Source organism: Chlorocebus sabaeus, chromosome 6 (assembly GCF_047675955.1).
Source record: "Chlorocebus sabaeus isolate Y175 chromosome 6, mChlSab1.0.hap1, whole genome shotgun sequence".
Classification (NCBI taxonomy): Eukaryota; Metazoa; Chordata; class Mammalia; order Primates; family Cercopithecidae; genus Chlorocebus; species Chlorocebus sabaeus.
This window is the reverse complement of record NC_132909.1, coordinates 25,840,090-25,862,444: the sequence shown is the minus strand read 5'-3', so window position 1 is coordinate 25,862,444 and position 22,355 is coordinate 25,840,090. Positions and strand designations below refer to the sequence as shown.

General features: G+C 45.7%; 1 protein-coding gene across 4 annotated transcripts in view; it reads right to left on the bottom strand.

Annotated features, from left to right (window-relative positions):
- The window catches only part of CEP89 (centrosomal protein 89), a 93,811-nt gene that overhangs the window by 64,484 nt on the left and 6,972 nt on the right, over positions 1-22,355 (bottom strand). For 3 of the 4 annotated variants that reach the window (XM_007996219.3, XM_007996217.3, XM_037991504.2), the window contains exons 3-5: positions 15,320-15,478; positions 10,180-10,366; positions 4,604-4,706 (exon numbers count right to left, since the gene is read on the bottom strand). In XM_007996219.3, coding sequence (XP_007994410.3) covers positions 4,604-4,706; positions 10,180-10,366; positions 15,320-15,478 — 449 coding nt within the window. The remainder of the gene's footprint in view (positions 1-4,603; positions 4,707-10,179; positions 10,367-15,319; positions 15,479-22,355) is intronic. The other variant, XM_007996221.3, reaches the window with a different exon arrangement.

The following is a 22,355-nucleotide window of genomic DNA, read 5'->3' as shown; positions in this document are numbered from 1 at the left end:
AGTTTAAGGACAGCCTGGGCAATATAGTGAAACCCTGTGTCTAACAACATACAAAAATTAGCCAGGCATGACGATGCACACCTTTAGTCCCAGCTATTCAGGAGGCTGAGGTGGGAGGATCAACTGAACTCAGGTTGAGGTTGCAGTGAGCCGTGATCATACCACTGTACTCCAGCCTGGGCAACAGAGTGAGACCCTGTTGAAAAAATAAAAAGACTGTTCTGGCTGAGGGGATGAATGAATGAAGTTAAACAGATACATGGCATAGAAGCTGGGAGAGGAAACCTGGGCGCAGCACACAATGAATGATATCAAACTGGGGAGCAGGCTGTGAGTACTTTGAAGAGTAAAGGGCCTAGACTGAGGAGATGACAGGGTGGGGGGTGGGGCGCCCAGGAAGGCGGGAGGAAACAAGATGTCCCGAGCCCAGGGAGAAGGTATGTTAACCACGTGGTATGCTACTGAGACGTCATCAGAAGAAGCCAGAAAACCACCCGGCGCACTTAACTACATGAAGGTCTCTGGTACAGTGGTGCGATGGAGAGGGAAGCCAGCCTGGAGAGGTTTGAGGAGACGTGGAGAGGGAGAAGGCCTGGAGAGGTGTACCACTTGACAAAGTGGGCTGTTGAGGAGGAGAAGGAGGAAGTACTAGCAAGAGGGGACTGTGGGATCAAATAAGGGTCTGCAAAGGATCTAGGGAAGGGGAACAGCATCCACGAGCATGAATTTGGCAGTTCTGACCAAGGGCACGAGGGCCTTGCCCAAAGTGTGTTTGGTCTTTTTGGCAGGGGTCTCGCTAGAGTGCAGAGTGATGCATCAGGTAATCAAAGCTTCACGCTTTAGACACTAATTATCACTAGCACCGATGGAAGCCACTGCACTTCACATGCATCACTTCATTTATGAGAGAGACACTCTCAGATTGAGAAGACGAGGTAAGTAACTTAGCCACGCCTGGAAATGACAGTCAAAGACCAAACCACCAAAAGCCAGGGCTCCTCACGTGTTGTCCAAGGATCACCCACATCAGACTCCTCTGTGTACTTGTGAAAAGTACAGACCCTTCCAGACCAGTCTGACCAACACAGAGAAACCCCATCTCTACTAAAAATACAAAATGAGCTGGGCGTGGTGGCACATGCCTGTAATCCCAGCTACTCAGGAGGCTGAGGCAGGAGAATGGCTTGAATCCAGGAGGCGGAGGTTGTGGTGAGCCAAGATCGCGCCATTGCACTCCAGCCTGGGCAACAAGAGCAAAACTCCGTTTCAAAAAAAAAAAAAAAAAAAAAAGTACAGACCCTTGGGCCCACCCCTGAGCCACTAAATTAGAGTTTGGGGTTTGGGGTTTTTCAGAAGTATGCAGGGGCTTTTAGTGCCCACCACAAACCAGGTATCACTGCAGAAGCTGCAATCCCTCCCAACCAACACCTGTGTACCAAGTGCACATTCCCAAGTATGTGGGTGGCCACTGCGTCTCATCTCCAAATCGACCTTCATGGCCGGCTCATGTTATTGCAGCATTTCCACCCAGCCAGTTGGCACCAAGGAAGGCTTCCTCTGTAGGGGGCGCTGGAGAGACACTGGAGGAGCTGGAACTCTGCTTTCCTATTCCAGCTTCCTCTGGCTCTTCCTTCCATGCATTAATCTCTTTTTTTAATTTCTGTTTTTTAGAGTCCGAGGGTCTCACTATATTACCCAGGTTGGATTCAAACTCCCGGGCTCAAGTAATCTTTCTGCCTTGGCCTCCCAAGTAGCTGGGATTACAAGCGGGATTATATGCGCAGATCCTTTCTTTTTAATTTTTTGGTGGCCAGCAACATGCAGTACCTCCCCATGGTGGCTTCTCCTGGCCCCCTATCCCAGTGAGTTTCATTACGGCAGCCCCTCAGCAAACTTCCTGGCCACACAGCAGGCCACAGCTACGTCCTCTCCAGGAAGGTGTGGATCTTGGTTCTGGCTGAGGCTCCTTCAGAGTTGCTTGCTCCTGAAGGCTGACTTTGTGTCAGCCCTAGGGACAGTGGCTGCCCCCTTGAGCTGCTACTCCTGAATTCTTGAGTACTGTCTTTTACTCCTTAGTAGGCAATCCTGTTATTATTATTATTATTATTTTTTAGAGACAGGGTCTCACTCTGTCACCTAGGCTGGAGTGCAGTGGCACTATCACATCTCACTGCAGCCTTGACCGCCTTCCTGGGCTCAAGTGATCCTCCCATCTCAGCCTCCTGCATAACTGGGATTACAGGTGTAAGCCACCACGCCCAGCTCTCAAACCTGTTAAAATTAATAATTCTTTATAGTAAATTTTCCTTCTTCAAGTCACTGTGTGTGTTCTGACACCTGATTGGACCTTGACTGATATACATGCTACATCAGGCCACACAATGCAGATGTTAGACAAGGCAGGAAAGAACCAAATTTGGGGACATAGGAAGACATTTGGCATGTGTTGTGAGATGAAAGAAAGGTAACGAAACAGCGTGCACATTATATACATACATGCTCTAAATTGTTAAAAATCTTATCTGTGGGGGCACAATTAAGTGTGTTTAGCCTTACGATATGGTCTGGCTGCGTCCCCACTCACATCTCATCTTGAACTGTAGCTCCCATAATTCCCACCTATTGTGGGAGGGACCCAGTGGGAGATAATTGAATCATGGGGCGGTTTCCCCCATACTGTTCTCATGGTAGTGAATAAGTCTCACGAGATCTGATGGTTTTATAAGGGGAAACCCCTTTCTCTTGATTCTCATTCCCTCTTCTGCCGCCATGTAAGACGTGCCTTTCACCTTCTGCCATGATTGTGAGGCCTCCCCAGCCACGTGGAACTGTGAGTCCATTAAACCTCTTTTTCTTGATAAGTTACCCAGTCTCGGGTATGTCTTTATCAGCAGCGTGAAAACGGACTAATGCACTTTATATATTTATGTATTTTTTTTTTTTTTACAGTAAGACAGTATTACTTTTGTAATTTAAAAACAGATGCACCTTTTACTAAATCTAATACTTAAAAAATATGCCAACTGACCAACAGGTGTTTTCTGGCCCCAGGATTATGAGGCTGATGTTCTGTGTTCCCTGAGAAATGATTTACAGAAATGTTTCCCTGAGCCTGAGCAACTCTGGGGCTGCTGATAAAGCAATTATTGGTTGTCCACTCGATGCCTGGCTCTCCTTGTCACTTCTCAAATGTGAGCCACCTCTTAGGAAACCGAAAACTTTTCCCTACCTTTGCTATAACATGCTGAACTCTCTCATTGTGATAATCAAATAGATATATGTCCACACACTCATTCACCCAACAGATCTATCCTGGTGGGCCACTGTGGGCCAGGTCTTTCCCCAAGCACTGGGACTAGGGAGACCCTACCCTACCCCTATCTCTATTGCTTAAGCCCAGGAGTTCAAGACCAGCCTAGCTAACATAGCAAAAAAAAAAACACAGCACCTTGTACTTTAAAAACAACCTAATATCCAGAAGCAATTGACTGTGGAATAACTTGTTTTCTTTTCTTGTTTTTTTGAGACAGAGTCTCGCTCTGTCGCCCAGGCTGGAGTGCAGTGGCCGGATGTCAGCTCACTGCAAGCTCCACCTCCCGGGTTTACGCCATTCTCCTGCCTCAGCCTCCCGAGTAGCTGGGACTACAGGCGCCCGCCACCTCACCTGGCTATTTTTTTTTTATTATTTTTTAGTAGAGACGGGGTTTCACTGTGTTAGACAAGATGGTCTCGATCTCCTGACCTCGCGATCTGCCCGTCTCGGCCTCCCAAAGTGCTGGGATTATAGACTTGAGCCACCGCATCCGGCCTTTTTTTTTTTTTTTTTTTTTTTTTTTTGAGATGGGGTTTCACTCTGTCACTCAGGCTGGAGTACAATGGCGCAATCTCAGCTCACTGCAGCCCTTGCCTCCAGGGCTCAAGCAATCCTCCCACCTCAGTCTCGAGAGTAGCTAGGACCATAGGCAGATGCCACCATGCCTGGCTACTTTTTTGTATTCTGGTAGAGATGGGATGTCCATTTTTTGTAGAGAGTATCTCACTATGTTGCCCAACCTGGTCTCAAACTCCTAAGCTCAAGAGATCTACCTGCCTTGGCCTCCCAAAGTACTTGGATTACAGGAGTGAACCACCACACCCAGCCTTATTTTCTTGAGACAGGGTCTCACTCTGTCACCCAGACTGGAGTGCAATGGTGCAATCACAGCTTGCTGCAGCCTTGACCTTCCGAGCTCAAGTGATCCTCCCACCTCGGCCTTCTGAGTAGGTGGGACTATAGGCGTGCACCACCTTGCCTGGCTAATGTTTTTATTTTTACTTTTTATAGAGACGAGGTCTCCCTGTGTTGCCCAGGCTGCTTTCAAATTCTTGAGCTCAAGGGATCCTCCAGCCTTGGTCTCCCCAAGAGCTGGCGTGAGCCACCACACCTGGACCCTCATTTTCAATAAAAAATAAACTTCAATTATATTCCTAGTTAAAATCACAGTGCTACAGCATGAAGGGGCAATGGGTATGTTTTCCTAAAAATAAGCAATATTCATTAAGAAAAAAATGTTCTTATATTTTATGAAAATTGTGGGATTTTTTGTTTGTTTGTTTGTTTTACCTTTTTGTTGTATCTGCTGTGGTATAGGAGGGGAGCCTGGAAACTCATCTTGATCAGAAATATTTTCATCATCTTCACTGTCCACCTCATGTAACAATGGCACCTTTTTGTTATAAAAGACAAAGGAGGAAAGAAATGAAAAATGTCCTTCTAACAAATTCCAACGTCTTTTTTCAAACCTTCCCCACTGGGAGCTCCCTCCATGGGCACTTCAGCTACTTTCCTTAGTGACACACAAAAGGGCTACATCAGGTGGGGCTGGATGACACTTCCAGGCCCTCAGGAGAAGCTTGGGGGGCAAAGGCAACACCATTCAAGTTACGCTAAGGCCATTGAGAGCTCCATATCCCAGCCATGTTGCCAGGGCAGCTTCCCTTTCTCATCCCTGCCAGGGACCACCCAATACCACTCCACGCTGGCACTGACACCATGTTACTAACTTCCCCCCACCCCTTTTTTTTTTGAGACAGGGTCTCCCTCTGTCACCCAAGCTGGAGTACAGTGGTGTGATCACAGCTCACTGCAACCTTGACTTCCCACACGCAAGCGATCCTCCCACTTCAGCCCCCGGAGTAGCTGGGACCACAGGCATGCACCACCACAGCCAGCCAATTTTTTTTATTTTTTGTAGAGACAGGGTCTCCTTTTGTTGCCCAGGCTGGTCTCAAACTCCTGGGCCCATGCGATCCTCCTGCCTCAGCCTCCCGAAGTGCAGGGATTACAGACGACAGCCACTGCACCCAGGCTGTGTTAATAATTTCTATGTGGGACAAGCAGTGCTGACCTCCCCTGGGAGGACTCTCACTGAAGCCTGCTATGTTCACCAATTATGTAAGTCCACTGCAAATTTCATTTACTGAGGGACTCCCCTCTACTGTCTGAGAGTAGCTCCTACATAGGTAACCATTCATGTTAGCTACATAGGACCTACTGAAATTTTGTTTCATCCCAACATGGCAGGGACACAGAGTTGTCCTTTAGAGAGGGCCATGGGCCAGGAATGGGACCTGCTGCTGAGGAGGAGGAGACATTCCCATTGGCAGGAGCCTGAGGGTAGGAACAGAGGCTGCCAAGGAGGAAGAGAAAGAACAGTGAAACAGTTTTTTCTTTTTCTTTTTTTAGACATGGTCTTACTCTGTCACCCAGGCTGGAATGCAGTGGCGCAATCATGGCTCACAGCAGCCTTTACCTCCTGGGCTCAAGCAATCCTCCACCTCAGCCTCCCAAGCAGCTAGGACTACAATCGCATGCCACCATACTCAGCTAATTTTTAAATGTTTTGTAGAGATGGGGTCTCAGTATGTTGTCCAGGCTGGTCTGGAACTTCTGGTCTCAAGCGATCCTCCTGCCTCAGCCTCCCAAAGGGCTGGGATTACAGGCATGTAGTAAGTTTTCCCTCTTCAAGTCACTGTGTGTGTTCTGACTCCTGATTGGACCTTGACTGATACATATGCTACATCAGGCCACACAATGCAGGTGTTAGACAAGGCAGGAAAGAACCAAATTTGGGGACGTAGGAAGACATTTGGCATGTGTTGTGAGACGAAAGAAAGGTAACGAAACAGCGTGCACATTATATACATACATGCTCTAAATTGTTAAAAATCTTATCTGCGGGGGCACAATTAAGTGTGTTTAGCCTTATGATATGGTCTGGCTGTGCACTCAGCCTGAACCAGGGGTTATGTGGTAAACTGTGACTGGCGCTGTCTGGGAGGGCTGCCCTTTGGCTCTCCTGATTCTTCAGTAAAATCTTGCTTTTGTGATCAGTTTGGCTTAGCTGGGCTGCACTACAGGGAATGGAAGGGCTGTCCCTGGGGCTGACAAGGAGGTGGTGGCAGGGACCAGCAAGACGCCCATGAGAAGGGGCATTTCAGAGTAAGAGCTAAGGCTGCTAGGTCCACCTGTCTCTGTGGACGTGGTTCCAAGGTGACCTGGCTCAAGAGAAGCAAACAGGTCACCCAAGCTACTCATCATTTGAAGAAAGAAAAAGTAAATGACCCCGCACTTTTTTTTTTAATAGAGACAGGATCTCACTATGGTGTCCAGGCCAGTCTTGAACTCCTGTCCTCAAATGATCCTCCCACCTCCACCTCCCAAAGTGGTGGGATTACAGGCATGAGCCACTGCCCACGGCCGACCTCAAACTTTTTTATCTCCTAGGAACAAACTTCCTTGTTCAACCTGTCAAAAATATATTAAGTGACTCACTACTCTCAAAGAAATGTGAAATAGATAAGATGACTTAAAAAGTATTAGGGGTCAGGCGCGGTGGCTCACGAATCCCAGCACGTTGGGAGGCCGAGGTGGGCAGATGATCTGAGGTTGGGAGTTCAAGACCAGCCTGACCAACATGGAGAAACCTCGTCTCTACTAAAAGTACAAAATTAGCCGGGCGTGGTGGCGCATGCCTGTAATCCCAGCTACTCAGGAGGCTGAGGCAGGAGAATTGCTTGAACCCAGGAGGCGGAGGTTGCAGTGAGCCAAGATGGCACCATTGTACTCCAGCCTGGGCAATAAGAGGGAAACTCTGCCTCCCTCCCCCTACAAAAAAGCATTAAGAAGATGCCCAATATGGACAACTGTTTGGCAGTATCTACTGGTACTAAAGCTGATGGTACATATGCCCTATGACCATACACACGCCATTCCTCAGTATACACCCACCAGAAATACACAAATATGTACATCAAGGGACACATCCCCAAATGTTCACAGCAGCACTATTCCTAAGAATCCCAGACTGGAACCAATCAAATCTCTGTCATCAGTAAAATGAATAACTGAGTGGCACAGTTGTACAGTAAAATATACAGCAATGAGAACCAACCAGCCCCTGCTATACACAATAACTGAAGACTCCCAAACTCCGAATAATGCATACCGTCCAATTAAATGCATGTAAATTTTCAGAATAGGCAAAGCTAATCTCAGATTATTTTTAAAGATTAAAGCTAATCTTGGCAATGGTTAACTCTGTGGGAAGTAGTAAGTGGCTAAGAAGAAGGGGGATTTCTAGGGTACAAGTAATTTTTTTTTAATCTGAGTGGTGGCTACTTTTTGAAAATTTATCGAAATGTACACTTATGATTTATTCACTTCTTGTGCATGTTTTATATATCAATAAGTAAGTCTACTAAAAACATACCTTCATAAAGAATTTGTGATACTTTATATAAACATACTTTAAAAGGCTTGGCTGGGCGCAATGGCTCACACCGGTAATCCCAGCACTTTCGGAGGATCACCTGAGGTCAGGAGTTTGAGACCATCCTGGCCAACGTGGTGAAACCCAGTCTCTACTAAAAATACAAAAATTTGCTGGGCATGGTGGCGGGCACCTGTAGTCCCAGCTACTTGGGAGACTGAGGCAGGACAATCACTTGAACCCAGGAGGCAGAAGTTGCAGTGAACCAAGATTGTATTACTGCATTCCAGCCTGGGTGACAGAGCAAGACTCTGTCTCAAAAGAAATAAACAAAAAAAAAATTATACATATGTGTGTGTGTATATATATATGCGCAGTACTCTAGTTGTTTACTTAAACTTGTAGTAAAAGAATAAAAACACAAACTTCCAGGATGCACTCCAAATCTAAGAAAAGATGGGTTTCCAAGGAGAGAGTGGGGTTAGAGGACAAGGCAACATCAACCCTAATGGCAACATTTTATTGTTTATTATTTTCTACTTTTCACATTTTAAAATTTAAAACTTTTCCTACTACACATGGCTCCTAAAACCACCCTAATAGACTTGCCTAAAAAATCAAAATAACTGTCCTTCTAACTAGGAAAGAGTCTCTGTAGGTCACTGTATCTCTTTCTTCCAAGGGAAATATTGTAGCAAGCTTTCCCTCTAGAATAGTGCAGTGATATGACTCTATGTGTAACATCGGTCCAAAATAACCAGCCGGCAAGTGTGCGGGTGAGGAGCAGTGGAACTGACTGTGAGCCCTGCAGAGCTCGACAGGAGCACCTCCCTCCCGGGGGGCTCTGGGCAGTGTCTGCCTATTCCAGAGCTCCTTGCTATGAGAAACCTAATTCTATATGTGAAAGTCTGTATATGTGGGAAAATGATGGTGAGTTCATGAAACAGCCACATAAGGATCCCTCAAAATAAGCTCCTGAAGACCATTTAAAACATATTTTAGGGCCAGATACATTGGCTTACACATGTAATCCCAACACTTTGGCAGCCCGAAGCAAGAGGATTGCTTAAGCCCAGGAGTTCAAGACCAGTCTGGCTAACATAACAAGACCCTGGCCCTGTAGAAAATAAATAAATAAATAAATAAATAAATAAATAAAATGCCAGTTGTGGTGTCACATGCCTATAGCCCTGGCTACTCGGCAGGCTGAGGTGGGAGGATCACTTGAGCCCAGGAGGAAGTGGCTACAATGAGCTATGATCATGCCACTGCACTCCAGCCTGGGGACGGTGAGACCCCATCTCAATTAAAAAAAAAAAAAGTGTTTTAATATAGTAGAGGCTAATCAATATACATATAATCAATACTGGTGTAGCTTAATGCTGCCAGTCTGTATGTTCAGACACTATGAATAACACATTATAATGATGGCGAAAAAAAGAAAAAGGGGCAGGGCACAGTGGCTCACACCTGTAATCCTGGTACTTTGAAAGGCTGAGGCAGGCGGATCACTTGAGTCAGGAGTTCGAGACCAGCCTAGGCAACATGGGGAAACCCTGTCTCTACAAAAAACACAAAAAATAGCCAGGTATGGTGGTATGTGTCTGTAGTCCCAGCTACTTGGGAGGCTGAGGTGGGAGGATCACTTGAATCCAGGAAGTTGAGGCTGCAATGAGCTATAATGGTGCCACTGCCCTCCAACCTGGGGGACAGGGCAAAAAGACCCTGTCTCAAAAAAGAAAAAGAAAAAGAAAAGAAAGAAAGAAAGAAAAAGATAAAGGAAAAAGAGATATGTGCTATATCTTGCCATTAAGGAAATATCATTATGTAGTTTCCAAAACCCTGGGAAGCAGTTTAAAAATTGGGATTCGCAGAGCAGCTGGCAGTGGAGAAGTATGTTTCCTTGAATCTCTCTGTGTGCAGTTCCCTGATGTGTGACAGGGCAATGAAGGGAATTCCTCACCGAGTCAGTGGGGGTCAGCTAAGATAAACGCATACAGGAGTTAGAAACAGGGGAGCGCTCATAGTAAGCACTCAAAGCACATCAGCTCCCATTGAGAGACGCATGACGATCTTCCCCGTCATGCACGAATTTAAAGAAAGGGTGCAGTGTGCAAAATGATACCATAAAAGTGATAGGAAATTTAGCTTCCAAGGTCAAAGAAAAGAATAAGATTGCTAAGCTTTGAATGGAAGTCCACATTAAGAATATGAAGATGTTCATCTTTGTTTTTGCAAGCTAAAGGAAAGAAGTTTATGTTTTAATCTAACCAAATAGAAATGAGGCTGGACACGTTTAAAAAATAAGCCCCAAAGCAAATGCTATCAAATGCAGAATAGAGAGAAGAAATCCTTAGCAATGCACTAATTTACCAAAAGTTAATGTCAGGGTGAATGTCAAGAAGAAAATTGGGAACACAGAAAACACCTGATTTCTGTGTGGCACAGCGTACAGGTCATCACCGTGGCCTCCTTTGTCCTCCTGGGCACTGACATCCCCCAGTTCCTTGCAGCTGGATGACAGCTGAGTTTCAACGTCCTCTTCTTCCCCATAGCCCAGTGTTTCAAAGGATGGCAAAGAAGATCTTCTTCCCATCTCACTCTGCCAATTTGGACTGTGTTCGAACATTCATGAGGAAAACAAACAAAAAGTCATTTAACACTTGACATTGATATATATCATGTATTACATGCACTGCCTCCAAGGCCTTACCATAAATGTGTGATAGTACAAAGTACACAGAAGCTAAAAGATTAAATTTTCCACTGTTCCATCTCTTTGTACACTCAGCATATCCTTCTAATTTCTGTTTTTAGAGTTACTGCATCCATATACAATTCGCCTTGTTATGAATAAGGGTTTTTTTGTTTTGTTTTGTTTTTATTTGTCTGTTTGTCTGTTTTTTGAGATAGGGTCTCACTCTGTCTCCCAGGCTGGAGTGCAGTGGTACAAACATGGTTCACTGCAGCCTCAACCTCCCTGGACTCAGGTGATCCTCCAACCTCAGCCTCCCAATAGCTGGGACTAACCATGCCCAGCTAATTTTTGTATTTTTTATAGAGACAGGGTTTCACTATGTTGTCCAGGCTGGTCTCAAACTCCTTGGCTCAAAGGATCTGCCCACCTCAACCTTCTAAGGTGCTAGGACTACAGGCATGAGCCACTGAGCCCAGCCTGTTGTTGTTGTTGTTGTTGTTGTTGTTATTAGAGATGGAGTCTCACTCTGTCACCCAGGATGGAGTACAGTAGCGCAATATTTGGCTTACTCCAACTTCAGCCTCCCGGGTTCAAACGATTCTCCTGCCTCAGCCTCCTGAGTAGCTGGGATTACAGGCACTTGCCACCACACATGGCTAATTTTTCTATTTTTAGTAGAGATAGGGTTTCACCATATTGCCCAGGATGGTCTCGAACTCCTGACCTCAAATGATCCGCCCACCTCGGCCTCCCAAAGTGCTGGGATTACAGGCATGAGCCACTGTGCCTGGCGCTGGCCTGCTAATTAATAAGTTTTTTTTGTTGTTGTTTTTAATTGAGACAGGGTATCATTCTGCCACACAGGTTGGAGTGCCGAGGTGCAATCTCAGCTCACTGCAGCATCCACCTCCCCAGCTCAAGTGATCCTCCCACCTAAGCCTCCCGAGTAGCTGGGACTACAGATGTACTCCACCATACTCAGCTAATTTTTTGCTTGTTTGTTTGTTTGTATTTTTACCAGAGAAGGGGTTTCGCCATGTTGCCCAGATTAGTCTCAGACTCCAGAGCTGAAGCGATCCACCTACCTCAACCTCCCAAAGTGGTGGGATTACAGGTATGATCCACCGTCCCCAACCTATTAATAAGTTTTTAAGTCAACATTTTAAAAGGTAAGAATCCAGTAGATATGCCAGCTTAACCATCCATTTTCCTTGCTTAGGTGGGTTTTTTTTTCCTTCACTTTCCATTGCTGTAGATAACCCTGTAATAAACATCTGTGTGTAGATAACCTCTACTGTATTTAGGATTACTCCTATAAAACAAACCACCATAGAGTAAATTCTTTTTGTTTTTCTTTTTTTGAGATGAAGTCTCGCTGTGTCACCCAGGCTGGAGTGTGGTGGTGCGATCTCAGTGCACCGCCACCTCCGCCTCCCAGGTTCAAGTGATTCTCCTGCCTCAGCCTCCCAAGTAGCTGGGTCTACAGGCACCTGCCACCATGCCTAGCTAATTTTTGTATTTTTAGTAGAGATGTTGGGGGGGTCTCACCACATTGGCCAGACTGGTCTTGAACTCCTGACCTCAAGTGATCCGCCTGCCTCGGCCTCAAAAAGTGCTGTGCTGGGATTACAGGCTTGAGCCACCCAGCCCATACAGTAAATAATCTTGAGTCAAACGGTGTGAACATTTTGTGTCTACATACATACTGCACAAAATCATTTCTCCAAGCTACAAATACACTGGTAATAATTTTCTAAAACTTGCCAAAACAACTTAAAACCCACTGTCTAAATTTGCATTTGTTACTGAGACTGAATGTTTTTCCATATGCTTGTGTTCAGGTCCTTTGTCTATTTTACTTCTGGTATGTCCATTCCAATTTGTTTTTCCATTTGTGTGTGTGTGTGTGTGTGTGTGTGTGTGTGTGTGTGTGTGTTTGAGACAGGGTCTCACTCTGTCATCCAGGCTGGAGTGAAGTGACAAGATCATAGCTCACTGCAACTTTGACCTCCTGGGCTCCAGTGATCCTCCTGCCTCAGCCTCCCAAGTAGCTGGGACTACAGGTAAGCAGCTCCCATGCCAGGATGATTTTTGTATTTTTTGTAGAGATGGGTGTCTCACTTTATTGCCCAGGCTGGTCTCGAACTCCTGATCTTAAGCAGTCCTCCCACCTCAGCCTCTCAAAGTGCTGGGATTACAGGTGTGAACCACCACACTTGGCTTCCATTCCAATTTGAAATTACTAAAATTAATCTACTAAAATTAAAATCCTGACTTTGCTTTTACTATGTTTTTTCTGTTCTATTAATATTATTTTGGTTTTATAAATTTCTTAAACATAGAAGTGATTAAAAAGGTTTTTTTAACCTTCTAAATTCTAATTCTAAAGTCTTATTAAAGACTTATTCTAGGCCGGGCGCGGTGGCTCAAGCCTGTAATCCCAGCACTTTGGGAGGCCGAGACGGGCGGATCACGAGGTCAGGAGATCGAGACCATCCTGGCTAGCAGGGTGAAACCCCATCTCTACTAAAAAATACAAAAAACTAGCCGGGCGAGGTGGCAGGCGCCTGTAGTCCCAGCTACTCGGGAGGCTGAGGCAGGAGAATGGCGTAAACCTGGGAGGCAGAGCTTGCAGTGAGCTGAGATCCGGCCACTGCACTCCAGCCTGGGCGACAGAGCGAGACTCCGTCTCAAAAAAAAAAAAAAAAAAAAAAAAGACTTATTCTAAAGTCTTATTTGTGTGTCTATATAGTATAATCCTTCATTCATTAGGAATTTATTTTGGTGTATGACTTAGGCAAGGCTCAAAGCTGATTTCTAATATTGCTAATCAATATAGCACCGAATCCTTTCCTTCCCCTTTGAGCTGCGGGACAGACTTTATTAACAATTCAGTATGCTTGTAGAAACACTAGGTTCACCTCAGGGCATTCCTGGGCACCTCTGTATCACTCAACTAGTCCTATACTGTTCTTGCTACTTTATCTATACGTTTTAAAATATGACAGGGTCGGACACAATGGCTTTTTATTGCATCAATTGAGGGGTAGCTGTTGGGGTGTTCGTGGTTAAAATACAATTGCTGGGCTCTGACTGGGTTGCTTTTTGGTCTCTTGTTTTTGGGGTTTGGCAAGGGTACATTTACCTACATTGATGGAAAAGTCAGAGATGGGGAGGATTGCAGATTTAATCGGAAACAGTTCTTGAAATTGAGTGTACGTGCGTGCGTGAGCGTGGCTCACACCTATAATCCCAGCACTTTGGGAGGCCAAGGAGAGAGGATTTCCTGAAGCCAGAAGTTGAAGACCAGCCTGGCAACATCAGGAAACCTTGTCTCTACAAAAAAAAGTAAAAATTAGCCTGAGCTGGGCACAGTCGCTCACACCTGTAATCCCAGCACTTTGGGAGGTCAAGGTGGGCAGACTGCTTGAGGTCGGGAGTTCAAGACCAGCCTGGCCAACATGGTGAAACCCCGTCTCTACTAAAAATACAAAAAGTAGCCAGGTGTGGTGGTGTGCACCTGTAGTCCCAGCTACTCTGGACGCTGAGGCAGGAGAATTGCTAGAACCCAGGAGGCAAAGGTTGCAGTAAGCCAAGATCAGGACACTGCACTCCACCCTGGGCAACAGAGCGAGACTCTGTCTCAAAAAAAGAGCCAACCCAACCCAAAGTTGAATATACATGACAATTAAAAAGGGAAATGTGGCCGGGTGCAGTGGCCCACGTCTGTAATCCCAGTGCTTTGGGAGGCCGAGGTGGGCAGATCACTTGAAGGCGGGAGTTCGAGACCAGCCTGACCAACGTGGAGAAACCCCATTTCTACTAAAAATACAAAAATTAGCTGGGTGTGGTGGCACATGCCTGTAATCCCAGCTACTCAGGAGGCAGAGGCAGGAGAATCGCTTGAACCTGAGAGGCGGAGGTTGCAGTGAGCCGAGATCGCGCCATTGCATTCCAGCCTGGGCAATAAGAGTGAAACTCTGTCTCAAAAAAAAAAACAAAAAGGGCAAATGTGATCATGGATCCCTACTCTCATCCCTGCCCCATGCGCCCTTAGAGACCTCCAGTGTCTTCCCACCATTCCTAGGGCAGACACCAACCCTCTAAACAGGACACTAAAGGCATCCCCAGCCTGAACCCTGTCCAGTCCTCCAGCCCCATCTCGCATCCCAAACATCCTCCTTACACTGCCACCTGTGTCACACTCCCTCATCTGTGTCTGGAAAGCTCATCCCAGCCCCACAAAGATCATCCCCAGCCCTTGAGCTGTTCCTAGATGATTCCTGTACGTCCTAAGCTCTCCCTTCGACCCTCTCCTCCTCAGGAGGAAACCTTCCTGACCCCCTAGCCCTGTGTCAGCTCAAACCCAGCAGAAGCAACAAAGGGAAAGATGATGAAGAAAAAAGGCTAAACTGCAGCTGCCAGGAAGGTCAAATTAGTGTGACTGTCCAGAGACACACGTGAGAGGTGAGGAAGGACCACTCTCACTGTTCAGGTTGCCGCACAAAGAAACTTACTAAGGGCTGGAAGCAGCACTGAATTCATTAGCTCTGTGCCACTGTGAAAATGGCCAGGACCCATACAAGTCAAAATCTAACAAGATCCACTACGGAGGAAATCCAGATCCCAGAGCAATTAGGTCGCTGGACAGTCGCTGGACAGTGTCCATTTGACACTGGTGATGAAAACCCAGCGACTAAGCCTCTAGTCATAAATATGTGCAGGAGCACCCGCGCACCCACACAGGTATACATGCACACACAGGTACACATGCACACACACGTACTCATGCACACACACATGTAGAGACCAGGCTGAACTGCCCCCCTTCCACCCGGAGAGGAAGCAGAGGCGGCGATCTGGTACCCACCGAAGCCTCAGCTCTGAGGTAGTGGCATAGGGCTCGATGAAGCTGTCCTGTTCAACACTGCTCACGTCACTCTCAGACCGGGATCTCCGGCGAGGCTGAGGAATGGCAACCGTCCGCCCAGTCAATGTTGTCGCCAGAATGGCTGCTGCCAGAGCAGATCTGCGGACAAAATCATCCCGTGGAGATGGTGAGACGTGAACATTCCAGGTGAAGGCTGAACAAGATACACGAACTGATCAAGGCTTACCTTCTGCTGGACGGTGTCGACTGAGCATTTACTCTGCCCCCGTCATCTACCGCGGGCCATCAGACAATCTCATTTGATTCTCACACAACTGTATGACTACATAATATTGTCATTCCATTTTCCATAGAAATTAAATGACTTATAAATATTTCCCAGCCAAGGCCCGGTACGGTGGCTCACGCCTATAATCCCAGCATTTTGGGAGGCTGAGGCGGGTGGATGAGGTCAGGAGTTTGAGACCAGCCTGACTAACATGGTGAAACCCCATCTCTACTAAAAATACCAAAAAAAGTAGTCGAGTAGGGGTGGGCGCCTGTAATCCCAGCTACTTGGGAGGCTGAGGCAGGAGAATCGCTTGAACCCGGGAAGCGGAGGTTGCAGTGAGCCGAGATCACACCATTGCACTCCAACCTGGGCAACACAGCAAGACTCTGTCTCAAAAAAAAAAAAAAAAAGAGGTTTCCTAGCCGACAGGAGGTAGAACAGGGCCTGTAATCCAGGCAGACACAAAAGCCTACATTCAAGTAGTTTTCTTATTAGAATGGAAGATCAGAATGGAAAAAGAAAATGAGATATAGAAAGACTAAAAGATTTAGAAGGGAACTGACTTTAAAAATACAAATTACTCAGGAATATATTACAGGAAAGTTAGAGTAAACAGGTTTACTTTATCCTGCCTAAAAAAGTAAAACGAGGCCAGGCGCAGTGGCTTATGCCTATAATCCCAGCACTTTGGGAAGCTGAGGTGGGTGGATCACGAGGTCAGGAGATCAAGACCAGCGTGGCTAACACGGTGAAACCTCATCTCTACTAAAAATACAAAAAAGTTAGCCTGGTGTGATGGCACACACACCTGTAATCCCAGCTACTCAGGAGGCTGAGGCAGGAGAATCAGTTGAACCCGGGAGGTGGAGGTTGCTGTGAGCTGAGATTGCACCACTGCACTCCAGCCTGGGCAACAGAGTGAGACTCCATCTCAAAAAAAAAAAAAAAGTAAAACAAAACAAAAGACCACTGTCCCAGCTTGCTGCCTAGGAAAATGTCCAGGTCACAGCACAGGGAGGAGGAATGCATGGAGCCAGGCAGACTCCTCAAATTGTAGAGATGGAGCTGAGAGAATGTGTAGGATAGAGTGCTGGACAGGAGAGAACCGCACAGAGAGAACGAGGAGATCTGCAGAAGGTCCCCCAGTTTCAGCGGGATATGGTGCAGCACACAAGTGTGAGGAAATTGCCCGACGGTGGAGGAAGAACCACTCACAAGGATCAGAGGAGCAGAGCCAGGTGCTTATACACAGCCCAGGATGGCAGCTGCTTCCACCAGGCAGACTAGAGAAACCCATCATTCACAAGACGCTGGGTGCAGCACTCAGAAAGGTCTGGCCACGGTACTGGGGAATAATTAGCCCTGGCTGAACACTGCTCCATGTCCCACCTAACAAATCATATAAGAAAGACCCGGCCAGGTGTGGTGGCTCACGTCTGTAATCGCAGCACTTTGCGAGGCTGAGGCAGGCAGATCACAAGGTCAAGAGATCAAGACCATCCTGGCCAACATGGTGAAACCCTGTTTCTACTAAAAATACAAAAATTAGCTGGGCATGGTGGTGGGGGCCTATAGTCCCAGATACTCAGGAGGCTAAGGCAGGAGAACTGCTTGAATCCAGGAGGCGGAGGTTTCAGTGAGCCGAGATCGCATCACCATACTCCAGCCTGGCGACAGAGCAAGACTCTGTCTCAGAGAAAAAAAAAAAAAAAAAAAAAAAAAAAAGACCCAAAAGATCTGTTTCCAAGAAATTGAACTGCATCCCCAAACAAAGGTCAAGACGTTTTAAGGAATACAAAATGATCCAGCACTCAAGGTAAAATTCACAAGATCTTCTATCCACTTAGATAAGCAGGCATGCAAAGAGACAGGAAACCATGACCTGTAAGGAAGACAGCCGTCAACGGAAACCCACTAAGAATTGAACACATATGTTAGAACTGGCAGCAAAGCACATTCAGATCGTTCTTACAGCTGTATTTCATATAATCAAAAAGCCAAGTAGAGACATGGACAATTATAAAAAGAACCAAACTTCATGAGATCAAAATGACAGCATCAGAGATAGAAAGTATACTGGATGGGATTAACAGATTATATATTGCAGAAGATCAGTAAAATTAAAGGCAAAAACAACCAAAAATAACCAAAATGAAATGGAGATGGAAAAAAAAAATTTTTAAGAGCATCAATCAGATGTGGGATAAAAACCACTGTTCTTTATATTTTGGTTTTGGGGTTTTTGAGATGATATCACTGTTGCCCAGGCTGGAGTGCAGTGGCACAGTCACAGCTCAGTATAGCTTCAACCTCCTGGGCTCAAGTGATCCTCCCACCTCAGTTTCTCGAATAAATGGGACTATAGGCACACGCCACCACACCTGGCTAATTTTTATATTTTTTGTAGAGATGGGGTCTCGCTATGTTCTCCAGGCTGGTCTGGAACTCCTGGGCTCAAGTAATCCTCCTGCCTCAGGCTCCCAAAGTGTTGGGATTACAGGCGTGAGCCACCACGCCCGGCTCCTGTTTTGTTTTAAATTACTACATTTTGGTGTAATTGTTACACAGCAATAAATAATAGCCTCATCATCAAACGGTGCTGGAAAAATCAAATCTCCATATGCAAAAAAAAAAAAAAATCATGGATCTATGGTTTCACTCTGTGCCCTTATCCAAATCTCCTCTCAAATTGTAATTCCCACATGTTTAAGAAGGAAAGTGATTGGATTATGGGGGCAGTTTCCCCCATCCTGTTCTCGTGATAGTGAGTGAACTCTCACAAAAGCCGATGGTTTTACAAATGGTAGTTTCTTCTGAGCTCTCACATGCACACTGTCTCTTACCTGCTGCCATGTAAGACGTGCCTACCTCCCTTTTCGCCATGATTGTAAGTTTCCTGAGGACTCCCCAGCCATGCAGAACTGTGAGTCAATTAAATCTCCTTTGCTTATAAATTACCCCATCTCGGGTAGTATCTTTAGAGCAGTGTGAGAACGGACTAATACACACCATTTACAAAAATTAACTCTAAATGGATTACAGACCTAACTGTAAAGCATAAAACCATAACACTTCTAGAAGAAAATATAAGAGAAAACCTTTGTGACCTTGGGTTAGGTAAATATTTCTTCAATATAAGACACTGAAAGCATGATCCGTAAAAGAAAAAATTGTAAGCTGGACTTCATAAAAATTAATAACTTCTGCTCTTTGAAAGGCAATGTTTAAGAGAATGAAAAGACAAGCCACAGATAGAGAGAAAAGACTTGCAAATCACACATTTGATAAAAGACTTGTGTTGATACTATATAATGAACCCTCAGAATGCAATAATGGAAAACAAGCCGGGGCTGTGATGTCTCCAGGAAGCCCACAATCTTCACCCAGGTCTCTGCTTACATCTCCTGGATGAAAAATGTCATTGCCTCCAACTGAATATGTTCCTGAGTCCAACGGCCTTCCCAAGATGGTTCTTAGATCTGCAACAGGACTTGTGACTAACAAGGAATGCCCAATTTTTGTAAATGGGCAAAAGATGTGAACAGATGCTTCACTAAAAAAGATATAAAGACAACAAATAAGCACATGAAAAAAATGCTCAATACCATTAGCCATTAGAGAAATGCAAAATAAGGCCAGGCGCAGCAGCTCACGCCTGTAATCCCAGCACTTTGGGAAGCCAAGGCGGGTGGATCACTTGAGGTCAGGAGTTTGAGATCAGCCTGGCCAACGTGGTGAAACCCCATCTGTACTAAAAATACAAAAATTAGCCGGGTGTAGTGGTGTGTGCCTGTAATCCCAGCTACTCAGGAGGCTGAGGCACGAGAAGAGAATCGCTTGAATCTGGGAGGCGGAGGTTACAGTGAGCTGAGAACATTCCACTGCACTCCAGCCTGGGTGACAGAGTTAGACTCTGTCTCAAAAATAACAGACACCGTCTCAAAAAAAAAAAAAACAAAAAACAAAAAAAAAAAACACAATGAAATACTAGGACACACTCATTAAATGTCCAAATTTTTAAAAACCGACCAAGACAACCCCTTGTTCTTTTTTATTCTAAACTGGGCCTATGAGAATGGCTTCCACAAAGGAGAGCAACAAGAAGGATTGTTCTGTCATCAACAAGGTTGTGACCGAAAGTACACTATCAACACTCACAAGCACATCTATGGAGTGTGCTTTAAGACACTGCCCCTGGCATACACAAAGAGATCTGGACATTTCTCATGAAAGAGCTAGGAACTCCAGATGTGTGCATTGACGCCAGGCTCAACAAAGCTGTCTCAGACAAAAGAGTAAGGAATGTCCCCACCCTATCTGTGTACCACTGTCCAGAAAGCGTAAGGAGATGAAGATAGATCAAACAAGCTCTATACATTGGTTACCTATGCACCTGTCACCACTTTCAAAAACCTACAGTCAATGTGAATGAAAACTAACCACTGACTGTCCAAGTTATAAAAGACCACATGCACACACATACACACACATGCACACACATGCACATGAACACATACACACATACACACACACACACACACACACACACTGACCAAACCAAGTGGTGAGAATATGAAGCAACTGGACTCATATACTGTTGGTGGGAACATAAATGGGACAATGACCTTGGAAAATAGTTTGACAGTTTCTTAATAAATTAAATACCCACCTAGTATAAGGCCCAGCTATAGATATTTACCCAAGAGAAATGAAAGTATATATCCAAACATTTGTGTATACATTTTTTTTTTTTTTTTTTTTTTTGGAGATATGAGTCTCGCTTTGTTGCCCAGGCTGGAGTGCAGTGGTATGATCTCGGCTCACTGCAACCTCTGCCTCTGGGTTCAGGCGATTCTTGTGCCTCAGCCTCCCCAGTAGCTGGGACTACAGGAGTGCACCACCACACCCAGCTAATTTTTGTATTTTAAGTGGAGATGGGTCTTCACCATGTTGACCAGGCTGGTCTCAAACTCCTGAGCTCAGGTGATCCGCCCACCTTAGCCTCCCAAATTGCTGGGAATATAGGCGTGAGCCACCACACCCAGCCAGTGTGTAAATGTTTACAGCAGCCTTATTCTAGTAACCGAAACTCAGAAACTAACCAAATATCCATCAACAGGTGAACGGATAAACAAACTGTGGCATATTCATATAATTAAATACTCCTCAGTAAGGAAAAGGATGAATTATTGACTTTCAGAACATGCGTGAATCAGAATAATCATGCTGAGTGAAAGAAGGCAGTGTATTTTATGTAATTCCACTTATATAAAATTCTAGAAAATACAAACTAATCCATAGTGCGAGAAAGGAGATGAGAGGTTGCCTGGGAATGAACAGGAGCATGAAAGGCGGCAGAGATGGGAGGAGGAAGGAATTACAAAGGAGCATGAGGACTCTTGTCAGAATGATAGATACATTTATTGTCTTTTTTTCTTTTTCAGAGGCTCCCCTATTAATTATCTTTTTAAAATAAATATTTGTAGAAGCAGGGCCTCACTCACAACAGCCTCACTGTTGCTCAGGCTGCAGTGCAGTGACACGATCATAGCTCACTGCAGCCCTGACTTCTTGGGCTCAAGTGATCCTCGAGCCTTAGCCTCCTGAGTACCTGGGATTGCAGGCATGCACCAGCATGCTCAGATAATTTATTTTAATTTTTGCTATGGATAAGGTTTTGCTATGTTGCCCAGGCTGATCTTGAACTCCTGGGCACAAGCAATCCTCCTGCCTCAGCCTCCCAGGATCAGTTTAGCCTAGGAGTTCAAGACCAACTTGGGCAACATAGTGAGACCCCCATCTCTGCAGAAAATTTAAAAAATTAGCCAGTCATGGTGGCATGCACCTGTAGTCCCAGCTACTCAGAAGGCTGAGACAGGAGGATCCCTTGATGCTAGGGGGTTGAGGCTACAGTGAGCCATGTTTGCACCAATGCACTTCAGCCTGGGCAACAGAATGAGACCATGTCTCAAAAAAAAAAAAAAAAAAACACTTTTTGTTTTAGTCAGGCATAGTGGCTCATGTCTGTAATCCCAGCACTTTGGGAGGCAGAGGATCGCTTGAGCCCAGGAGTTCAGCCTGGGCAACATGGCAAAAGCCTATCTCTACAAAAAAAACAGAAAAATTAGCTGAGCATGGTGGTACGTGCCTGTCGTCCCAGCTACCCAGGAGGCTGAGATGGGAGGACTGATTGAGCCTGGGAGGTGGAGGCTACAGTGAGCCATGATTGCACCACTGCACTCCAGCCTGGGCAACAGAGCAAGATCCTGCCTTGAAAAAAAAAAAAAATTAATTAATTTTAAAAAAAAAGAAGGCCGGGCGCGGTGGTTCAAGCCTGTAATCCCAGCACTTTGGGAGGCCGAGACGGGCGGATCACGAGGTCAGGAGGTCGAGACCATCCTGGCTAACACGGTGAAACCCCGTCTCTACTAAAAAATACAAAAAACTGGCCGGGCGAGGTGGCGGGCGCCTGTAGTCCCGGCTACTCAGGAGGCTGAGGCAGGAGAATGGCGTAAAAACCCGGGAGGCGGAGCTTGCAGTGAGCTGAGATCCGGCCACTGCACTCCAGCCTGGGCGATACAGCGAGACTCCGTCTCAAAACAAAAACAAAAACAAAAACAAAAACAAAACAAAAAAAAAAGAAAATTGGCTGGGCGTGGTGGTTGATGCCTGTAATCCCAGCACTTTCAGAGGCCAAGGCAGGCGGATTAAGAGGTCAGGAGTTTGAGACCAGTCTGGCCAACA